This window comes from Crocodylus porosus, unplaced genomic scaffold (genome assembly GCF_001723895.1).
Source record: "Crocodylus porosus isolate Cpor-Errol unplaced genomic scaffold, CroPor_comp1, whole genome shotgun sequence".
Taxonomy (NCBI): domain Eukaryota; kingdom Metazoa; phylum Chordata; order Crocodylia; family Crocodylidae; genus Crocodylus; species Crocodylus porosus.
The window spans coordinates 88,681,186-88,698,426 of NW_017728943.1; the positions used below are offsets into that span (position 1 = coordinate 88,681,186).

A 17,241-nucleotide genomic window follows, 5' to 3' on the forward strand; every position below is an offset into this window, starting at 1 on the left:
GGCCGCGCACGCGTAGTGTACGGGGGCCTCGCCAGGAAGGTGACCCGCGTGTAGGCGATGTTGGCGGCGCTGTCCCTCGTGCGCCCCTCCGCCGCGGGGTGCCGGGCCGTGCTGGGGGTGTGCCGGGCCCCGCGCCGGGGGCTGCAGCGGGAGCTGCAGCTGCCGTCGAAGGCCGAGGTGGCGGGGCTGGTGGCGGGGACGACCGCTCCCCGGGGACGGCGCTTGTTCATCTCCTGCCCGGCCCTGGCCGGCACTCTGGCGGAATGCCTGATGGGCGGCGCGGCGGGGCAGCCCAAGCACGGGCCCGTACTGCTGGAGTTCGAGCCCGGTGAGCCCCTCCCGGGGGATGGCGGAGGGTGCCGAGTTCCTGAAGCACTGAGTCACCTCAGGATTGTGGGGAGGGGAGGCCTGGTGCCCCAGAAGCTCCCGCTGGGGCCAATGAAAGGTCTCCCAGGAGCCCCAGCCTTGCTGGGTGTGTGTGGGCCAACACTCACGACTGCGCATCTCCCAGCCAGGGCTTTGTGACCTGGGCTGGGAAGGCGATGTGCATGCTGTTCCTGTGAAGTTGTCAGACCTCATCAGCACTTGCTCCCACAGGATGACACCTGAGTCCTTAGGGAAGCCGCAGACTCATTGGGGACTTAGCCTGGGCTGTGTCAGCTCTCCTGTTGGGACCGAAGCTGGAGGCGCCTGGCTAGAGCGGGTCTTGCCTTTCTGTATTGGGTCAGACAATTGCTGTCTTTGGGGACAGGAAGCAATTTAAGCCATGGACAGATTGGTATGGACTGCAGCAGGGGCAGGGTTGCTTTTCTCTGTAGTAAGGGGCCTGGCCCTTTTCCTTGGGGTCTCTTTAGTGTATATTAACAGCATTTCATAGAAGCAGGATGTTGGCTGCCATGGTTCCCTTACTTTACCTGTGGCAGGTGTGGGTGCTAGGTCTGTGTTGTCAGGGTTGAGTACGTAGAGTTTAGATTAATTAATGTAGGGGATGGTTTGGACAGAGATGATCCTGACCCTGGAGGTTCCCTCACAGCCCTGTTGCTCCAGGATTCTATCATTCTTGCAGTTTTGCTGGGAGATCCTTGCTCGCCAGTCCTGCATCCTGGTACTAATTCTCACACAGGGTTTCCTTGTTTGTTTGCTTAGTTTGTTTTAGCTGCAGGGCACTTGGGCAGAATGTTTCATGGTGCATGGGATAGTATGCCGGTGGGGCTCTACAGCTCTCTGTAGCCAAGGTAGTTTGGTATTTTTCTTCCTGGTTTGGTATTGTGGATCAGCTCTTTGCTATGGCTAATGAAAACAGGTCTGTATGTCCCAAGCTGTAGGGCTGCAGTCACTGAGTTACCAGTCATTGGCTCAAGATTTTTGTATGTGTTATCTTTTCTTGAGCCAACTGCACAGACCTAGACAAAGCATTCTCCTTCAGGTCTGAAGAAAGAAGCAAGCATGGCCATAACTAAGAAACTAATAACATTGTGGAGGCCTGTGAAACTGGGAAGACAGAAATTCCCATGGGTAGAAGGCAGATAATAGAAGAAAAGACATTTTGATGGGTAGGATTTTTGGAAGGTTTATTATTGCAAAATTTCCACATTTTGACTTTTCTAAAGATTCTAAATCAAATTCAATACAGAACATTAAACTGTAGGGAAAATGACACTATTAATTCAATAAGATGTTCAGTGTAGGAAGAGGGGAGGAATGATCCCTGTTGTTACAAATAAGAGAAAAGGCTGTTTTGGGGATTCCTAACCATCTCTATAAAGTGGATTTTGGAGAAGGCATGGTTGTTGTCATTTTTTTATATATTACAATATTTCAGTTTTAGAAGTTTTTTGACTGATTGACACCATTAATTTCAAAAGTTTTGTTTTGTTACATTTCCAGTGAATGTAGACTCACTTTAATTTGTCTTCTTGCTTACACTGCAACCATAAAGTCTTCACTCCCTGTTCCAAAGTTGCTCAGCCCTACAACAGAAAGCATGTAGATCTGGATTGAAAAATCCATGTGAGCTGGTAGAGCTTGAAGAGAATATTGAAGTATAACTCAAGATAACTCCAGATTTGAGAGAGAGAAGCATCCTACAAAAAGCACACTTGCATACTTAACATTGCTCACATGTATTTCAGTTGAAGTTAAGTGTTTGTGTGTGAGTGTGCACATGCGTACATACATGCACACAAGTCTTCACAGAATTATGGGGCAAACAACAGTGTTGTGGGGATTAATTCAGCTGTTGCTTGCACCCCATCCACCTTTCCTCAGCAAGGCTCCATAATGGTAGACCCAACCCCTGGGTGAAACAGCTCCATGAGTCAGATATTTGACACCCTGGTATACAAAGTTTCTAGCTTATTGAAGAGTGTGTGTGTGCGCATTGATGCCACCTGTGTCCTTTTAGAAGCCTACATTAAAGAAAAGCATTAAATCTTGTTTTTTTCCCCCAGGTCCTGGAATCTTGACCCGGACATTGCTTAATGCAGGCACCAGGGTGATAGCTTTAGAGAGTGACATGACTTTTCTTCCACGTTTGCAGGTATGGGTCTGGTTTCTGGTTTGAGATTTGTATCTCAGAAGTTTGTAGTCAAGTAGACAAATATGAAATTAACATAACCTCACACATCTGCTTGATTTCCCCCCCACCTTTTTAACATCTGTTAAAGTTTCTTGTAGCCTCCCCAGTAAGTATAAATCGGTGGTTCTCAACCGTGTCAGATTTGAGGCATTCCTCAGAAAATGTTAGCTCTTAGCTTTCATTTATTTTTTGACTACAGAAGAATAATAGAGAAATTCTTCTGTTGCAAAAAGCTCAAAAATAGATTGAAATATTTTTGCTGGTGTGGATTCCTATTTGGAATCGCTGGATTTATCTTGTGAATCATGCCTAGGTGCATGTTGTGTGCCATGCCACAGCACTCATATAAGAATATCACAGTACCCTGGTTGAGAATCACTGGTATAAATGAAAGACTGAAAGGAATTTTTTTTTCATGTTGTTTACTCTTTCTGTGGTATAGACAGTCATTGTCTCTTGTTTGTGTAAGAGTTCACATTTGTGGCTTTAAACAGATCAGTCTTTAAACAGATGCTTGTGTAGCAATGGGGCTAAAATTCACTTTAAGAAGTCTGTAGGTCAGGGGTTGGCACACAGGCCTAATCCAGCCCCCAGGAAGGTCTGATTTAGCCTGTCAAGGTCCAGTTTGGCACCAGGGATGCTTGGCATGGAGCTATGCCTTGCTGTCCATTCCCCTCCACAGCACTCTCTGCTGTGGAGGCTGCTACTGCTATGTGCTTAGGCTTACCCTTGCTGCAGAGAGATGCAATTGAGCCAGTGCATTAAGAATCGTATATATGTGGATCCCCATAGGTTTCAGTGGGCCTTTGCTGGGGCACAAGGGTTTTTAGATGAGGAGCCATACAAATGAAAGTTTGGTGGCCAAGACTCCTCCCTGGTTCCAGCTCTGCAATGGACTTCTGGCCAGATCTTGAGCAAATCACTACACTTCTTTAAAAGGAGTAAAGCAGCTGGTAGTTGAAGTTCTTCACAAGAGTGTTAAGACAATTAATTTATCATTGGAGTTCTATAAGTTAGACATATGTGACCTTTGAAACCTTACGGAAGAGTTACTGTCTGGAGAACACATTGTAAAGGTCTGGTTGAGAAGTTTCTGATGCGTCAAGTGTGATACAAGGCGAATGTCCTATATGCAACATTTAAGTAGGAGAATAGTATTTATTAAGATGCATCTTATTTTTAACCAGTACTCAGAGAATCACTTCGTTCTAAAATAGTTCAGGTAAGTGGTCAGATGTATAAATTGGTTGAGATGAAAATTAAAAACTCAGAATCTGATTACACTGTTGCTTTCAGTCCCTAGAGAACAATCTAGATGGACAATTGGAAGTGGTTTATTGCAGCTTCTTCAAGTTGGACCCAGGACACTGTGGGCAATTCATACCACCAGCTATGGACTCTGTGGAACTTTTTAAAAAATTGGGCATCTCAGCAGTTCCTTGGACAGCAGGTAAACACTAACATATGAATCCACCAACACTGGCCACGCCTAATCCAGAGCCATGTGAGCAATTTGGTCTGTACCTTAGGGCCTTACTTAATTTGGTTGACATGGAGTAGGTTATGCTGACTCTCCCTTGTATATAGATAAGGCTCAAGAAAATTATATGTCCTGGATATAGTGATCAATGTCATTTCAAGTTTCTTGGTATTTAGTATGAGCTAGAACAGTGGTTGTTGAGAGCTATCATCTCAAGTGTTTACTTTTCTGTAAGACATACAAAAAACTAGAACTCTTGGTTCCAAAATGATACCTTTTATTAGACCAACTGGAAAATGGCAAGAAAATTGTCCTTTTCTGGAAGCTCAGGATCAAAGTCTTTTGTATGCCTTTTTGTCTCAGACCAGCATGGCTACCAGGTACACTCCTGAAACATGGAAGGTGTCGAATTTTAGCCAATTTTGGATTTTAAACTTCATTGCAGAATGAGGACATTTTCTTTGCTTCCCTGCCTGCCATCTGACACCTCCAGGGAAGAAATTCTACCTGATCAACACATCAAAGAACTACTCAACACAGCTCACAAAGACAGTATTGTGGACCCAGAGGGACAGACTTCCATCTTCAGCTCCCTCTGTGCAAAAATGAAGTTTATTTCTTACATATGGGGACTCTTTACTGTCTTGTACCATCTACACTTTTCCCAGAGCCTGACGAAGGGACTTTGATCCCGAAATCATGCAGAAAAGGACAATTTTCGTGCTGTTTTCCAGTTGGTCTAATAAAAGGTATCATTTTGGAAGCAAGAGTTCTAGTGTTTTGTATGTCTTTTTGTCTTAGACTGACACGGGTACCAAGTACCCTTCTATAAGGATTTAAGCAGTCACAGACTAGATGCCTTTGGGCCATATGCTAAACCATCCGTGAGTGGGGAACAGTAACCATACTCTTTAAATAGATTCAGTTTGTGGTGCTTGTAGCTTGCTTAGTAGTGTGTTGAGGTTGTGCTGTACATGTATTCAATATTTAAAGATATTTTTGCACATTATCAAAACAGGTGTACCTGTAAAAATTTTTGGGATCATCTCACGAAGAAATGAAAGGAATTTGCTGTGGAAGCTTATATATGGCTTGTATGAGGGCGTTTCAATATACCATTGTGGAAGAGTAGAACTGAACATGCTTATGAGTGAGAGAGAGTACAAGGTATGTACAAGAGATTTTACTGGCAATAAAGAGAACTGGAAGCATCTCAGAAAATTAACACAGTTTGTCATCGTATTGCTTTACAGTTTTTCTTAGGAATATTTTTGTAAAAAGAGGGGCAAAAATAATTTCTCTTTCCAGCTTCTATATGAAATAACAATCTGTGTCAACACAATTTTTTTGTAAACAACAATACAAGTTTGAGGACTCTTTACATGTCTGTGTGTATATATGTGTGTGAGAGAGAGAGACTGTTTCCTACGAGGTTTTGGTATGTCTTTGAATTCAGTAGCACAAGGGTGCATCAAAGAGCAGTGAATTATTCCAGATATTTACATAATATAAAAACAGAACACATGCTTTTAATCATTTTTAAGATTAAAAGCATGTGTTAAAAACTATGCAAGACAGGTCAGGTGGAAAGGGAATTCAAACTCATAATGCAAAATGTGGTTATTAAATAGCATGGTTTCTGACATGGTCTGTATCATCAACTCAAACCAACTCTTTGCATTGTCAAAATAGAAATTGTGTATTGAAGCAGAATACAGCATGAACCATTTTGTTTTCAAATTATGCAAAAAACATATCTGTATTTAGGAATGTAATCTCCCTATAATGATGCACTCATATTGCCTAATTCAGGAATAACTGAAACATTTGTTTTCTTTCTGGAAGTTGTTTGACCTGTAAAATTGGATTGAATGGACAGTTTGCCCAAGATGTGTTTACTTTCATACAGTCATGTTGCTCTATTTTTAACAAATTAAATCCTAGGACCCCTGCAGATGTTAAAATTTGTGATCTGAGGAATTTTATGCCCCATTCCAAATATCATTCCTCAGATCCTAGTCATGCCACTCTTGAGGCCAAACCTGTCCTGCAGATTGGGCCATCAGCAATTATGTTGAGGGTGCCTCAGGATCTGGCTGCATCAGGATCTGGCGTGAGACAGCCCTGGGGTGTAGGATGCAACTGCCCTCTTTCTTGAACCTGGGATGGATTCATTTTAGCGTGGTTCCAGCTGGGCTCAGGGTTCCTCCGTGCCCAATCCTGATTTGGATAGCCAAGTTATACCTTATCTGTGGAACATCTTTGTGGCTGGTTTGTCATTTTATGGCACCATAAATTAGATGAACATGTGGTAAGTCACAATCTATTGTCCCTGGATTAGGCCTTAAAAGTAACACCTGCTAAGCCCTCTGTTTATACTGGCAGCATGATTCTCCCTATTGGAAATGGTGCTTACTTGAATGTAAAAATGAAGTCTACTTGCTGTCAGTTAAATCGTATCCACAACTGAAGCAATCTTTTGAATTTTCTTGTTCTTTTATCGTACACTCTTTCATATCTGAAAGTCAACTAGTGAAAGGCAAGATGGAAGTTCGTATACCATTTAATTCAGCATTTAATTTTGTAGATTTAAAAATATTGCTATAAAACAAAGGCGCTTAGATGAAACTGGGCGCGTCTTACATGTTCATTAATGTGCTTTTGCTATTGCACATTAAGTTTAGTACCTCTAATATGAGGCACTACATAAAGGCTCTTTAGGCTGCTCTAATGCACAGTAGCAAAAGTGAACGCCTTTTTAGTGACAATGCGCACTAGATCAATTCTGCTGTGCATTAGCATACTAGCACTGCTTTTTCTGTGATGTTTTAATACGAAGTAGAGTAGGCTACTGCACATTAAAGCTCACTTATAGACACACCCACAAAGACTTTCTCATATCGTTTTGTAGGAAAGATACTTAAAACAGTGGGTGGTGCAACTTGTAGAACACCAAATCCACCTTCAGACAGAGAATTGACCTTGGGCTGTTACAATTAACTATGAAGTTCGAGTTGAACCTTTTCCAATTGCCTTGATAAGCATTGTGGAATAAATAGGTATAGAACTAGTCTTATGTATTCTTGTCATTCTTCCAGGTATTAACTGCAAAACCTGGAGAACAAATGAAGTATCAAGCATTAAGTGTACTTTGGCAAACAGCATGTGAAATTCAGCTCCTGCACATGGTGAGTTTTCTGTGTTAACTTTCTGATGTAAATGCTTTTTATAGTAAACAGCCTTCTGAAATGACTGCTTATTTGTTTTCTGTATTGAAAATGCTTTTATAGGAATGTGCCTCATAGCTAATGATCTGTCAGCATTTTCTTTAGACTGTAATATTTTCATGATTTACCACTGTCAATACTAGACACAGGAGAACATGAATGGCAGGTAGCAGGAAGGAAAAAATTCCAGAATAAATAGGAGGACACTGTAAATGAAACCATGATGTACCTGAACAGCACGAGCAAGGCTTTGCATTATTGGTATGTCTGCACTGCACAATGCAGTGCTATACAAAAATACCTGGAGCTGTAAATCAGCTGGCTTAAGTAGGAGAAGTTATATCTACGTTAACATTGGTGGAGTGCCAAGCTAATATGGCTATACTGCTCCCACTACTTTAGATCCGTCTGTAATGTGAGATGTCACAGTATCTAAGTATGGGTATTTCAGGTTTTTGCCAAAGTCAGCGTGATGGTGCTCTCCTTAGCACCTTTTGACAGTGTTCTGTCTCTCACTGTTCCTTTTCTGGTAGTCTTTCTTGATGTGTCAGAACATTTTACTCTCACCTCTTGCAGCAACTGCTCCAGATTCCTTAGGATTGCTATCTATATTATCACTTGGTTTTTACTGCTCTGAGAAGTAAAATTTGTTTTGTAATATTTTTAACTGAACCAGCTATATAATTAGGAGAGATACCAGGCAAGCTTTCAGGTACAAAATACCCTTTCTCAGGTCTGGGAATGAAGCAGATATAGTCTAAGCTTAAAAACCAGTACATTCTCTTTTTTGGTGAGGCCAATGATTGATCTGGTGTGTTGTCCTTTATCACATAATTAGATGGAGTAGGATCTTTTTTTGGTCTGGAAATCAGCTGTAGATGTAGTTTCTATGACAGTGTCCTGGCTTCTTCCTGGGTGTAACCAAGACTTGATTTCTGCTGAGAGACTATATTGGGGTGAGCAAAATATGGCTCATGGGCCAGATCCAGCCCGCCAGGCAATTTTATCCAGCCCTTGGGTGGGTGCCTACCACTTCACAGTATCTGGCCCGGCCCTGGGCTGCCCGTGCTGTGCTTACATGGGGCCAAGCCCCGCTGATTCATGCAGGAGCAATGCACCATGCTCCCACCCTCACTTGACCCTGGCCTCGCAGGTGGGGGAGTGGTGGCATTGAGAGGAGGGATGGAGGGGCAGGCAGGCAAGAAGGTAGGGAAGCGACAGGGGAAAGGCCACAGCTGTGGTGGGGGAAGTGGTGGCAGCAGGGGATGGGAGTGGTGGTGACAGCAGTGGGGGGACAGGCAAGAGCGAAGTGGGAGCTGCACGGGAGCAGGGGGCCTGTGCTGGTGCCAGAAGGGGCCCAGGATGAGGTGGCAGGAGCATTAAGCCCAGGCTGGTGGGGGCGTGGGGCCTTTCTGGCTCCATCTCATGGGGCTTGCACACAGTTCCCAGGTTCTCCACCTGACCTGCACACCTCTGGGGAAAGCCCCAAGTGATGGAGCCAGTGGCCTGGTCCTACGCACTGCTACACTCAGGTCATGGGGAATGGCGGGGAGCTCCATGCTATGGAGCTGGGCTAGCTCTGCCCCTCTCCTGCTGCCCCAGCTGATCCCCATGATATGCACTGCTGGCTTCATGAGGCAGGGCTTGGGCTTGTGAGCTCCATGCAATGGAGTTGGCAGCCCAGCTATGTGAATTCCTGGGGCTTGTAGGGATTATGTGTCTCCAGGGAGCTCCTGCTGCTGCTGGCGGCATGGGCTGTGTGCAATGCCGGGAGGCATGTTTTGTAAGGAACCCTGCACGTACCCCATGCACATGAACCGCACCCCAAACCCCCCCCACACACACCCACTCCCAGCCACCCTCACCACACACACACCCATAGCCCCCTCACAAATTCCATACGCCCCCACACATCCCCACAAATACACCTCCTTCCTACAAGCCCGCCACACCCACACCCCCATCTACAGTCCCATACCTATTGACCCTCACCCCCATCCCCACACAAACTCCATACACACTCCCACACTGTCCCCCACAGCCCACATACACCCCTCCCACACACACACAGTCCCCACAAAACTCAGACACTCCCACATGCCTTCCCTCCTCTCCCCCACACAATATATAGGAGTAAGACTTCATTTTGAGCTATTTTGCAGTCACCTCTATATACATGAAGCAAACACACACAAATCAGGACAAAAATATTTTTTTTGAAATAAAATAAAGATATTTTTTGTAGATCTCTGATTTTTAGTATATAATTTGATTTTTTTTCTGGTTCCAAGATTTCAAACCCTGTTCCCAAAAGGAGTACTTCCAGGGGCAAGGGGAGGGACTTCCAGTGGCAAAGTTTAGGGGTTAGGGTCAGGACTTCCAGTCTCAGGATGGTAACCGGTTGTGGGGCCGGGTCGGGGGGTGGCACCTGTTAAGATGCGGAGCTACCCTTGTGGCCCTCAGGTGTTCACCCCAGGAGGGCATGGGGGGGTGTGCCTCTAGATCTGTGCATGAGGCAAGGGTGGGCTGTCGCTGCAAGCTAGAGCCAGGGCCAGCGCTGGGCTCTTCCCAGTGCAGAGCTGGGCTGGCCTGGGCTATGCTGGGGCAGGCAGTGGCAGCACTGGGAGCGAACTTTGAAGTGGCTGTAGCCCCCACCCAACCCCCCCACCCCAGCACTATCACCGCCTGCCCTGAGTGCAGCTGCGGCCCAACCCCTCTGCTGGGAAGAGCTTGATGCAGCCTCAGCCTGCAGCTGCAGCCCACCCTCACCCAGCACACAGTTCCAGGGGCACACTCTCTCCCTCACTCTGGGGGCCTCAATCTGCCCCTTCCCTCATAACAGACTTACCAGACAGATGCTGCTCGGCTGCACTCCTAGCTACCTGTGTTCTGTACTGCAGCTGCGCATGTGCATGGGGCATCTATCTGTAACATTATTGGCCACATCAGCCAAAAAAATGCCGATGACGTTAATTATCCTTATATTGGTGCTGGTACGTTATGGGACTGATGCATTGGTGCACCTCTATTAAAAATAAATTATGAAGTCTTGTCAAGATATTTTAACTGTTAAGGTTTTTCTTCTTCCCAGGAGCCTCAGTCCTCATTCTTAACTAATTCAAAAACTCAAAGATTGCCAAGACCAGGGAGCCAGGTAAGATTAATTCTTTGACTTTTTTTCTTTATAGATTTTAGTTTAGATGCAAAAAAGTCTGATATTTTTAGGGAAGTTTTACAAGCTTAAATAAGGAAATCTACTAGTCCCATTTCATTGGAAATGGGTTTTTTTAAATGTTGCTTTGATTTACTGAAAACTCATGTGCAATGTGTTCTCTACATGAGAAGGCAAGCCGAATTGTGACTAAATAAAAGTCTGAACACAACTAATTTTTTTCATTATCCTAGGTGGGAGAAAATGCAGCAAGTCTATGAACTAGATATTGGAAAGATCCATTGAATTATATATATGCATTGCTGCTAGTGCAAAAAATCTTTGATTTAAAGGAAAAAAACTGTATATGCTTGGGTTACGTGATAGTCTTAGCAAAAGTTACACTCCAGTTTTCCACATTCAGGCAGATAACTTAAATGAGTTAAACTGCTGTAAGACCACAAGGAACTGGCCCTGTATTAGTCCGATATCCTGCAAAGCACTGATCATATAACATTGTCTAATACTTTACGAATCTAGCCTAAATTTCTATTTGAGATGTAGCATATATTTTTAAAAGTTAAGTGATGGAAAATTCCACGTATCCTTAGGTTAGAAGTGTCAAAGATAAGGCCCACAGGTTGGATCTGGCCCCTATGTTGCCTGTTGGTCTCAGAGTTGACCTACATGTTCCGTTTGGTACATGCTGCATGTGGAGCTAGCCCAGGATGCACACTGCATGCGAGGCTGGCCCTGCACCTTGTGGGCCAGATGAGTTTGAGGTCCCTGCCTGTGAATTTTTCTAGTGACCTTTACTGTTTTGTTTTGTTTTTAACTTTATTGCAGCCTCTTTCTAGGTGAGCGTCACCTTCAGACAAAACTTTTTCTATTAAATTAGAGTTGCTTTACTTTCAGAAATCACTACATAAATGAAAAACAATACTTGTAGTGACAACTGAAGCTTCATAGTGACCTTGATTTTTACTAGCTTAATTCTTTTTTTCCTTCTGCAGGTAACAAATGACAATTTATGTTTAGTACGAATGACTCCCCGAAGGAATTTATTTACAGGTGCTATGACAGACACTACTTCAGGAACTTTTATCATGATGGTTAAACATTGTCTTATTAAGCAGAAGTCTAAAGTAATTGATATAATAAAGTAAGTATAAGGAAGAATTGGATTTACTATTTTTTTCATACCAGACAAGTAACAGGGAAAATATTGAAGCATTTATGATGGAATATTTCTTTGCTCTCTGAGTTCAGTTTAGTATTCATAGAATCATAGAAAATTAGGGTTGGAAAGGACCTCAGGAGGTCATCTAATCCAACCTCCTGCTTAAGCCAGGACTGTCACCAACTAGATCAACCTAGCCAAGGCTTTGTAACTAGCTGGGTCTTAAAAACCTCCAAGAATTAGAGAGTCTACAACCTCTCTAAGCATTGGCAACGTGTAGGGGATGCACACAAGTGCACGTGCACCCCCTGAGGTTGGCGGTGCAACCCTTGTGAAAAATGCTGTCAGTGCTGCCAATGGTGCCTGTGAGTGGTCACCGCCAAATAGAGGGGAATAGAGGTCACTTCCTTTGACCTGCTGGCAGCACTCCTCCCAATGTAGCCCAGTATGCCTTTAGCCTTCTTGGCAACAAGGGCACACTGCTGGCTCATATTTAGCTTACTGTCCACTGTAACCTCTGGGTCCTTTTTTGCAGAGCTGCTGCTTAGCCAGTCAGCCCCCAGCCTGTACTGGTGCGTGGGATTGTTCCATCCTAAGTGCAGGACTTTGCACTTGACCTTGTTGAACCGTATGAGATTCCTTTTGGCCCAATCCTCTGATTTGTCTAGGTCACTCTGAATCCTAGCCCTACCCTCCAGCATATCTATTACTCCCCCCAGCTTGGTGTCATCTGCAGACTTGCTGAGGGTGCACTCTTTGCCATCTTCCAAGTTGTTGATGAAGACATTGAACAAAACTGGCCCCAGGACTGACCCCTGTGGCACTCCACTTGATGCTGGCTGTCAAGTAGACCAGGAGCTATTGATTACTACCCTCTGAGCCCAATGCTCCAGACAGTTTTCTATCCACCTTGCAGTCCATTCATCCAGCCCATACTTCCTTAGATTGCCTGTAAGAATGTAGTGGGAGACTGTATCCAAAGCCTTGCTAAAATCACATCCACCTCCACTGGTCTCCCCACATCCGCAGAGCCAGTCATCTCATCAAACAAGGGAGTCAAGTTAGTCAGGCATGACTTGCCCTTGGTGAATCCATGCTGACTGTTCCTAATCACCTTCTCCAAGTGCTTAGAAATGAATTTCTTGAGGATCTGCTCCATGATTTTCCAAGGACTGAGCGGAGGCTGACCAGTCTGCAGTTCCCTGGATCCTCCTTTTTCCCTTTATTAACTATGGACACTATGTTTGTCCTTTTCCAATCATCTGGGACCTCTCCTGATCACCATGAGTTTTCAAAGGTGATGGCCAGCAGCTCTGCAGTCACATCAGTCAACTTCCTCAGCACCCCTGGGTGCATCTAGTCTGGCCCCATGGACTTGTATATATCCAGCTTTTCTAAATAGTTCCTAACCTGTTTTTCACTACCGTTGACTGCTCACCTCCTCCCCCGAACTGTGCTGCCAGGTACAATAGTCTGATCCTGCCTATAAAGACTAAGGTGAAAAAGGCGTTAAGTACTTCAGCCTTTTCTGTATCCTCTGACACTAGGTTGCCTCCCCCATTCAATAAGGGACCCACATTTTCCCTGATCTTCCTCTTTTTACTGACATACTTGTAGAAACCCTTCACATCCCTTGCTAGCTGCAACTCCAATTGTGCTTTGGCCTTTCTGATTTTATCCCCACATGCCTGAGCAATACTTTTACACTCCTCCTTAGTTGTTTATCCAAGTTTTTTCTTCTTACAAGCTCCTTTTTTTGTGATTTAGTTCACTGAAGAGTTCCCTGCTAAGCCAAGCTGGTCTTCTGCCATACTTGCTAGTCTTTCTTCACATCAGGATGGTTTGTTCCTGCACTCAGTAAGGCTTCTTGAAAGAACAGCCAGCTCTTCTGGACTTCTCTTCTCCTCTGGCTTCCCAGGGGATCCTGCCCATGAGTTCCCTGAGCGAGTCAGGGTCTGCATTTCTGAAGTCCAGGGTACTTACTCTGCTGCTCTCCATCCTTCCTTTCCTCGGGATCCTGAACTCAATCAACTTGTGGTCACTGCTTCCCAAGGTGCCATCTATTAGTACATTCACCACCATTTCTTCCCTGTTTGTGAACAGTGGGTCAAGAAGAGCATAGCCCCTGGTTGGCTGCTCCAGCGCTTGCACCAGGAAGCTGTCCCAAAAACTCTTCAAATACTTCCTGGATTGCCTGGAAAAATTGTTCTTTGCAAACTTTCAGGCACAAGCATCCTTCTTCAGGCATTGGAGAGAATCTGCCAAAGGGTAGGGTGTTTGTACCCAGAAGCTTGCAAAGAACAATTTTTCCAACTATTTAGTTGATCTAATAAAAGAACTTACATTTACCCAAAGAACCTCGTCTGCCTATGTCCTTAGATCAACACAGCTACAACCAACACCAATGTATTGCTTGCACACTGCTGTATTGCCCTCCCCACATGTCAGAATGATTGAAGTCCCCCATGAGAACCAGGGCCTGTGATAAAAAACTATAAGCTGTTCAGAATGGTCAGAATAGAAAAAGATGCCTTTTTTTCCTAAACCTGGTTTACAAGCATTACTGTACTCAGTTAGTGCTGGAAAGTTGAAGTTTCACAAGGATATACTGTGATTATAAGACATTCCCTCAATAATTTGATTCTATATATATGGAAAAGTTATTAATTTGTTATAATTTTCCAGGTACAGAATTTGAGGTTTGCCTCCAATTTGTCCCCCTTCCACTGCTACAGCAGAGAGAATAAATCTGGGGTTCAGGTAGCTCCTTTGCTCTGTGCTTCCCCCTAACTTTCTTCCCCTGGCAGCCCCTTCTCTCTATCTTTACTGTCAGACCCTGCTTACCCTGAGCGCATAAAAGTAAGGAACAAATTTGAAAACAATAACTTTGAAAGTAAACATGGTTGTATCAATTTGCATATAGCAACATGCACTTAATTCATCCACGATTGATACATTACCTTTTTTTGAAACCTGCAAGTTTTAGCACAGGTACTCCATAAACATACTTTTTTGGTTTTCTTGTTTGGGCTAAGATCAACTGTAGCAATTACCTACTTAAATGTAGTATAAACTGCATGATATTAGTCCAAGTCCAAGGACTACATAGTTCATTGGGCTGGGCCCCAAGTCGCCTGTATTTCAAACCGTGGTGACCGCACAACTCAAACAACATAGCTGAGCTGAGCATTGCTACTCCGGACACCCTCCACAAAGATTCCAAGTGCTCATTAACTTTCCCACTCATGACTGGAAGTGGCTGTTCTTGTCCTGGGGTGCTCCAAAAACTTATATGCAGATGAATCACAGGGCAGCCTGGTCCAGCTTCACCTCATGGAGGGTGGAGCCACAGTGATTGTATGTGGCAGGCTGAGAGGGGATGACAGGGATTCTGGGTGAACTGTTTGGGGCCCTGTTTGTCGACTTCTGCCAGACATTTAGGGTGGGTGAAGAAACGAATGATTGAAAATGGATAAGAAAGACACAGTTCAGGTATGAGAGTGAAAAGGAAGTCAAAATGTATGCAGTGTTGTAGCTCACTATGACTTTGAAAAGAGTCAGTGGTTGTGGGGGAGGAACTGTGCTTAATAGGCATTACCATGTGTTTTATTCAGATGGACTACATTAACCTGTCCTTGCCTTATTGGCTAAGGCTGCTTTGGCTTTCCTGGTGTGGGCTGGTATTGCAGTATCTTCACATCTGTTGTTAATTCCCTGTGAAGGGAACACACAGGGAATTAGTTTTTTAATACTGAGATTCTGGTCTCAGTATTTGTAGGAAACAAGTGGTGTCACACAGGGGAGTTGTCATTGACATCTAGAAGCTGGGAAAGAATGAAGTGAGCCCAAACATGAGTTTTATATTTTTTTGTTTCTAACTGATAGAAATTGCTCATTGTGATTTTTACTTTGTTTTGTGTTTCAGCACATGGAACCTGGGCAATGGGTATAAAGTTTTAGAGCAGTTAGAAATACCAGAAAACAGTTCAACGGGCGATTTGTACCCAGAAGAGTACAGGGGCATTTTTGAAGTTCTGGAACGGTCTCCAGAGTTTGATAGAAGCTGGCTGTATAATGACACCTTTAAAATGACTGTGAACAGATCTCTGATATTCTAAGACTGCTTATCAAGTCACAAGTTCTTTATTCAGGGAGTGTATGATGATACAAAGGACAAGAATAACCTCTACAATCTCAGAATCCCATTGGTTAAGGGTAAGTGTTGTCTTGTGCACAAACCAGAGGAATATTTACTTGAAACACAACAGTCTGTCCACTGATGTCATAATATGGAAATATGGAATTGACAGTCATTTCTCTAGTGAGGATAGGACTAAAGTCAATCTCTGAATCTTCTCCAGCATCATCATGGCAGCGGTTGCTGCTTTTGTAAACACCATGTAACATAATCTGTCTTTGATGTCACTTATGCTGTTTTTGCTACATATAAAAATGTAACAGGCCAAATATTATATTTTTTTTGTAGTTTGCATTTGGTTAGCAGATAACTTGATTGTTAATATTTTCTCAGTGACTGAAAATGTCTTTACCGGTTTTACAAATTTAAGATTTGTCATCTTTCTCCCTGGCCAAAAGAATTTACAGCCTAAAATTAACCTTGCATGAAAATAATAGGACAAAGGAATGAGAGTTAATGTGGGACAAGAGGATGGCAGCAAGCAATGTGGCAGCTGGGACTAGTTGTGTGTGCGCGCACATATACACACTTTGCTTTTAATGTAGATTCTGTGTTCCTTTAGGTATGATTCAAGAGGGGGAATTCATTATTTTTTCTTTTGAAAATTCAAAATGTTGGCCAGTGTCTAGTACCCATACACAATCAGGCATAGGTGCATAGAAACTTTGCCAGTACGTTTACATCATCATTTTTCACTGGTCCCTTGACTGTTTTGTAGACTGTAAAAATTGTTTCCTCCCTATAATCCTTCTCCATTTGTTTAAATGTGTAATATGTGTATAGATAAAAATCCACAGCTGATTTTAAAATGCACTTCTTAGCCCGTGTCCTTAGTAAAGAGCTGTTCAGCTGGAAGCATGGAGGCTTGTGGAGCTTGTAGACATTGCTGCTAGTCATTGCGTTCACATGGCTTCAGATTCCAGGGGGTGAACGCTGATGCAGCTTGACACCTTCCACCACCACCCCACATGCCTGCCACCATATTCAGGGTCTCTAGTTGTTACTGGTGATTAAATTTGGTGGCAGAGGAAAAGTGGGGGATAAGTATCAGTGTCAATGTTTGCCCCCTGGATTCTGAAGCCCCATCAGTGCAGCAGCTCCAGCAACTATGCCAGTAAACCACTGCCTTGCTGCCAGAGGTGGATCATCTAGTTCTTGAGGATTCCTGTGGTCTCCATCTGACCTGCAGAGCCAAATAAGTGGGACATCCCTGCCTTAATACAATCTCCCCCTAACTTCTTTGCTCCAATGTACTGTATTCAGCTGCTTCCTCCCTTCCCCTTTGCATTTGGGAGAGATGAGGTTACTGGAATTCTGTGTCTATGGAGTGAGGCAATGTCAAGGACATTTCTTGTACATACCTAAATGGAAAAGAGAAATGTTTAAAACGTTAGCTGTCACTCCATGTCTGGGGAGTTGTGCCTCTT

At 43.8% G+C, this 17,241-nt stretch overlaps 1 protein-coding gene across 2 annotated transcripts; it reads left to right on the forward strand.

Moving 5' to 3' along the window:
* The first annotated feature begins 20 nt into the window (after positions 1-20).
* TFB2M (transcription factor B2, mitochondrial) lies at positions 21-16,676 on the forward strand. Of its 2 annotated transcripts, none has more exons than XM_019549759.1 (8): positions 21-39; positions 2,451-2,539; positions 3,875-4,028; positions 5,077-5,225; positions 7,157-7,246; positions 10,377-10,439; positions 11,450-11,598; positions 15,542-16,676. In XM_019549759.1, the coding sequence occupies exons 2-8, from the start codon at positions 2,516-2,518 to the stop codon at positions 15,732-15,734; spliced, it is 822 nt and encodes a 273-aa protein (XP_019405304.1). In that variant the 5' UTR covers positions 21-39; positions 2,451-2,515; the 3' UTR covers positions 15,735-16,676. The 2 variants fall into 2 exon arrangements, with proteins under 2 accessions (XP_019405304.1, XP_019405303.1); XM_019549758.1 differs by lacking the exon at positions 21-39 and adding an exon at positions 46-328.
* Positions 16,677-17,241: the final 565 nt, after the last annotated feature.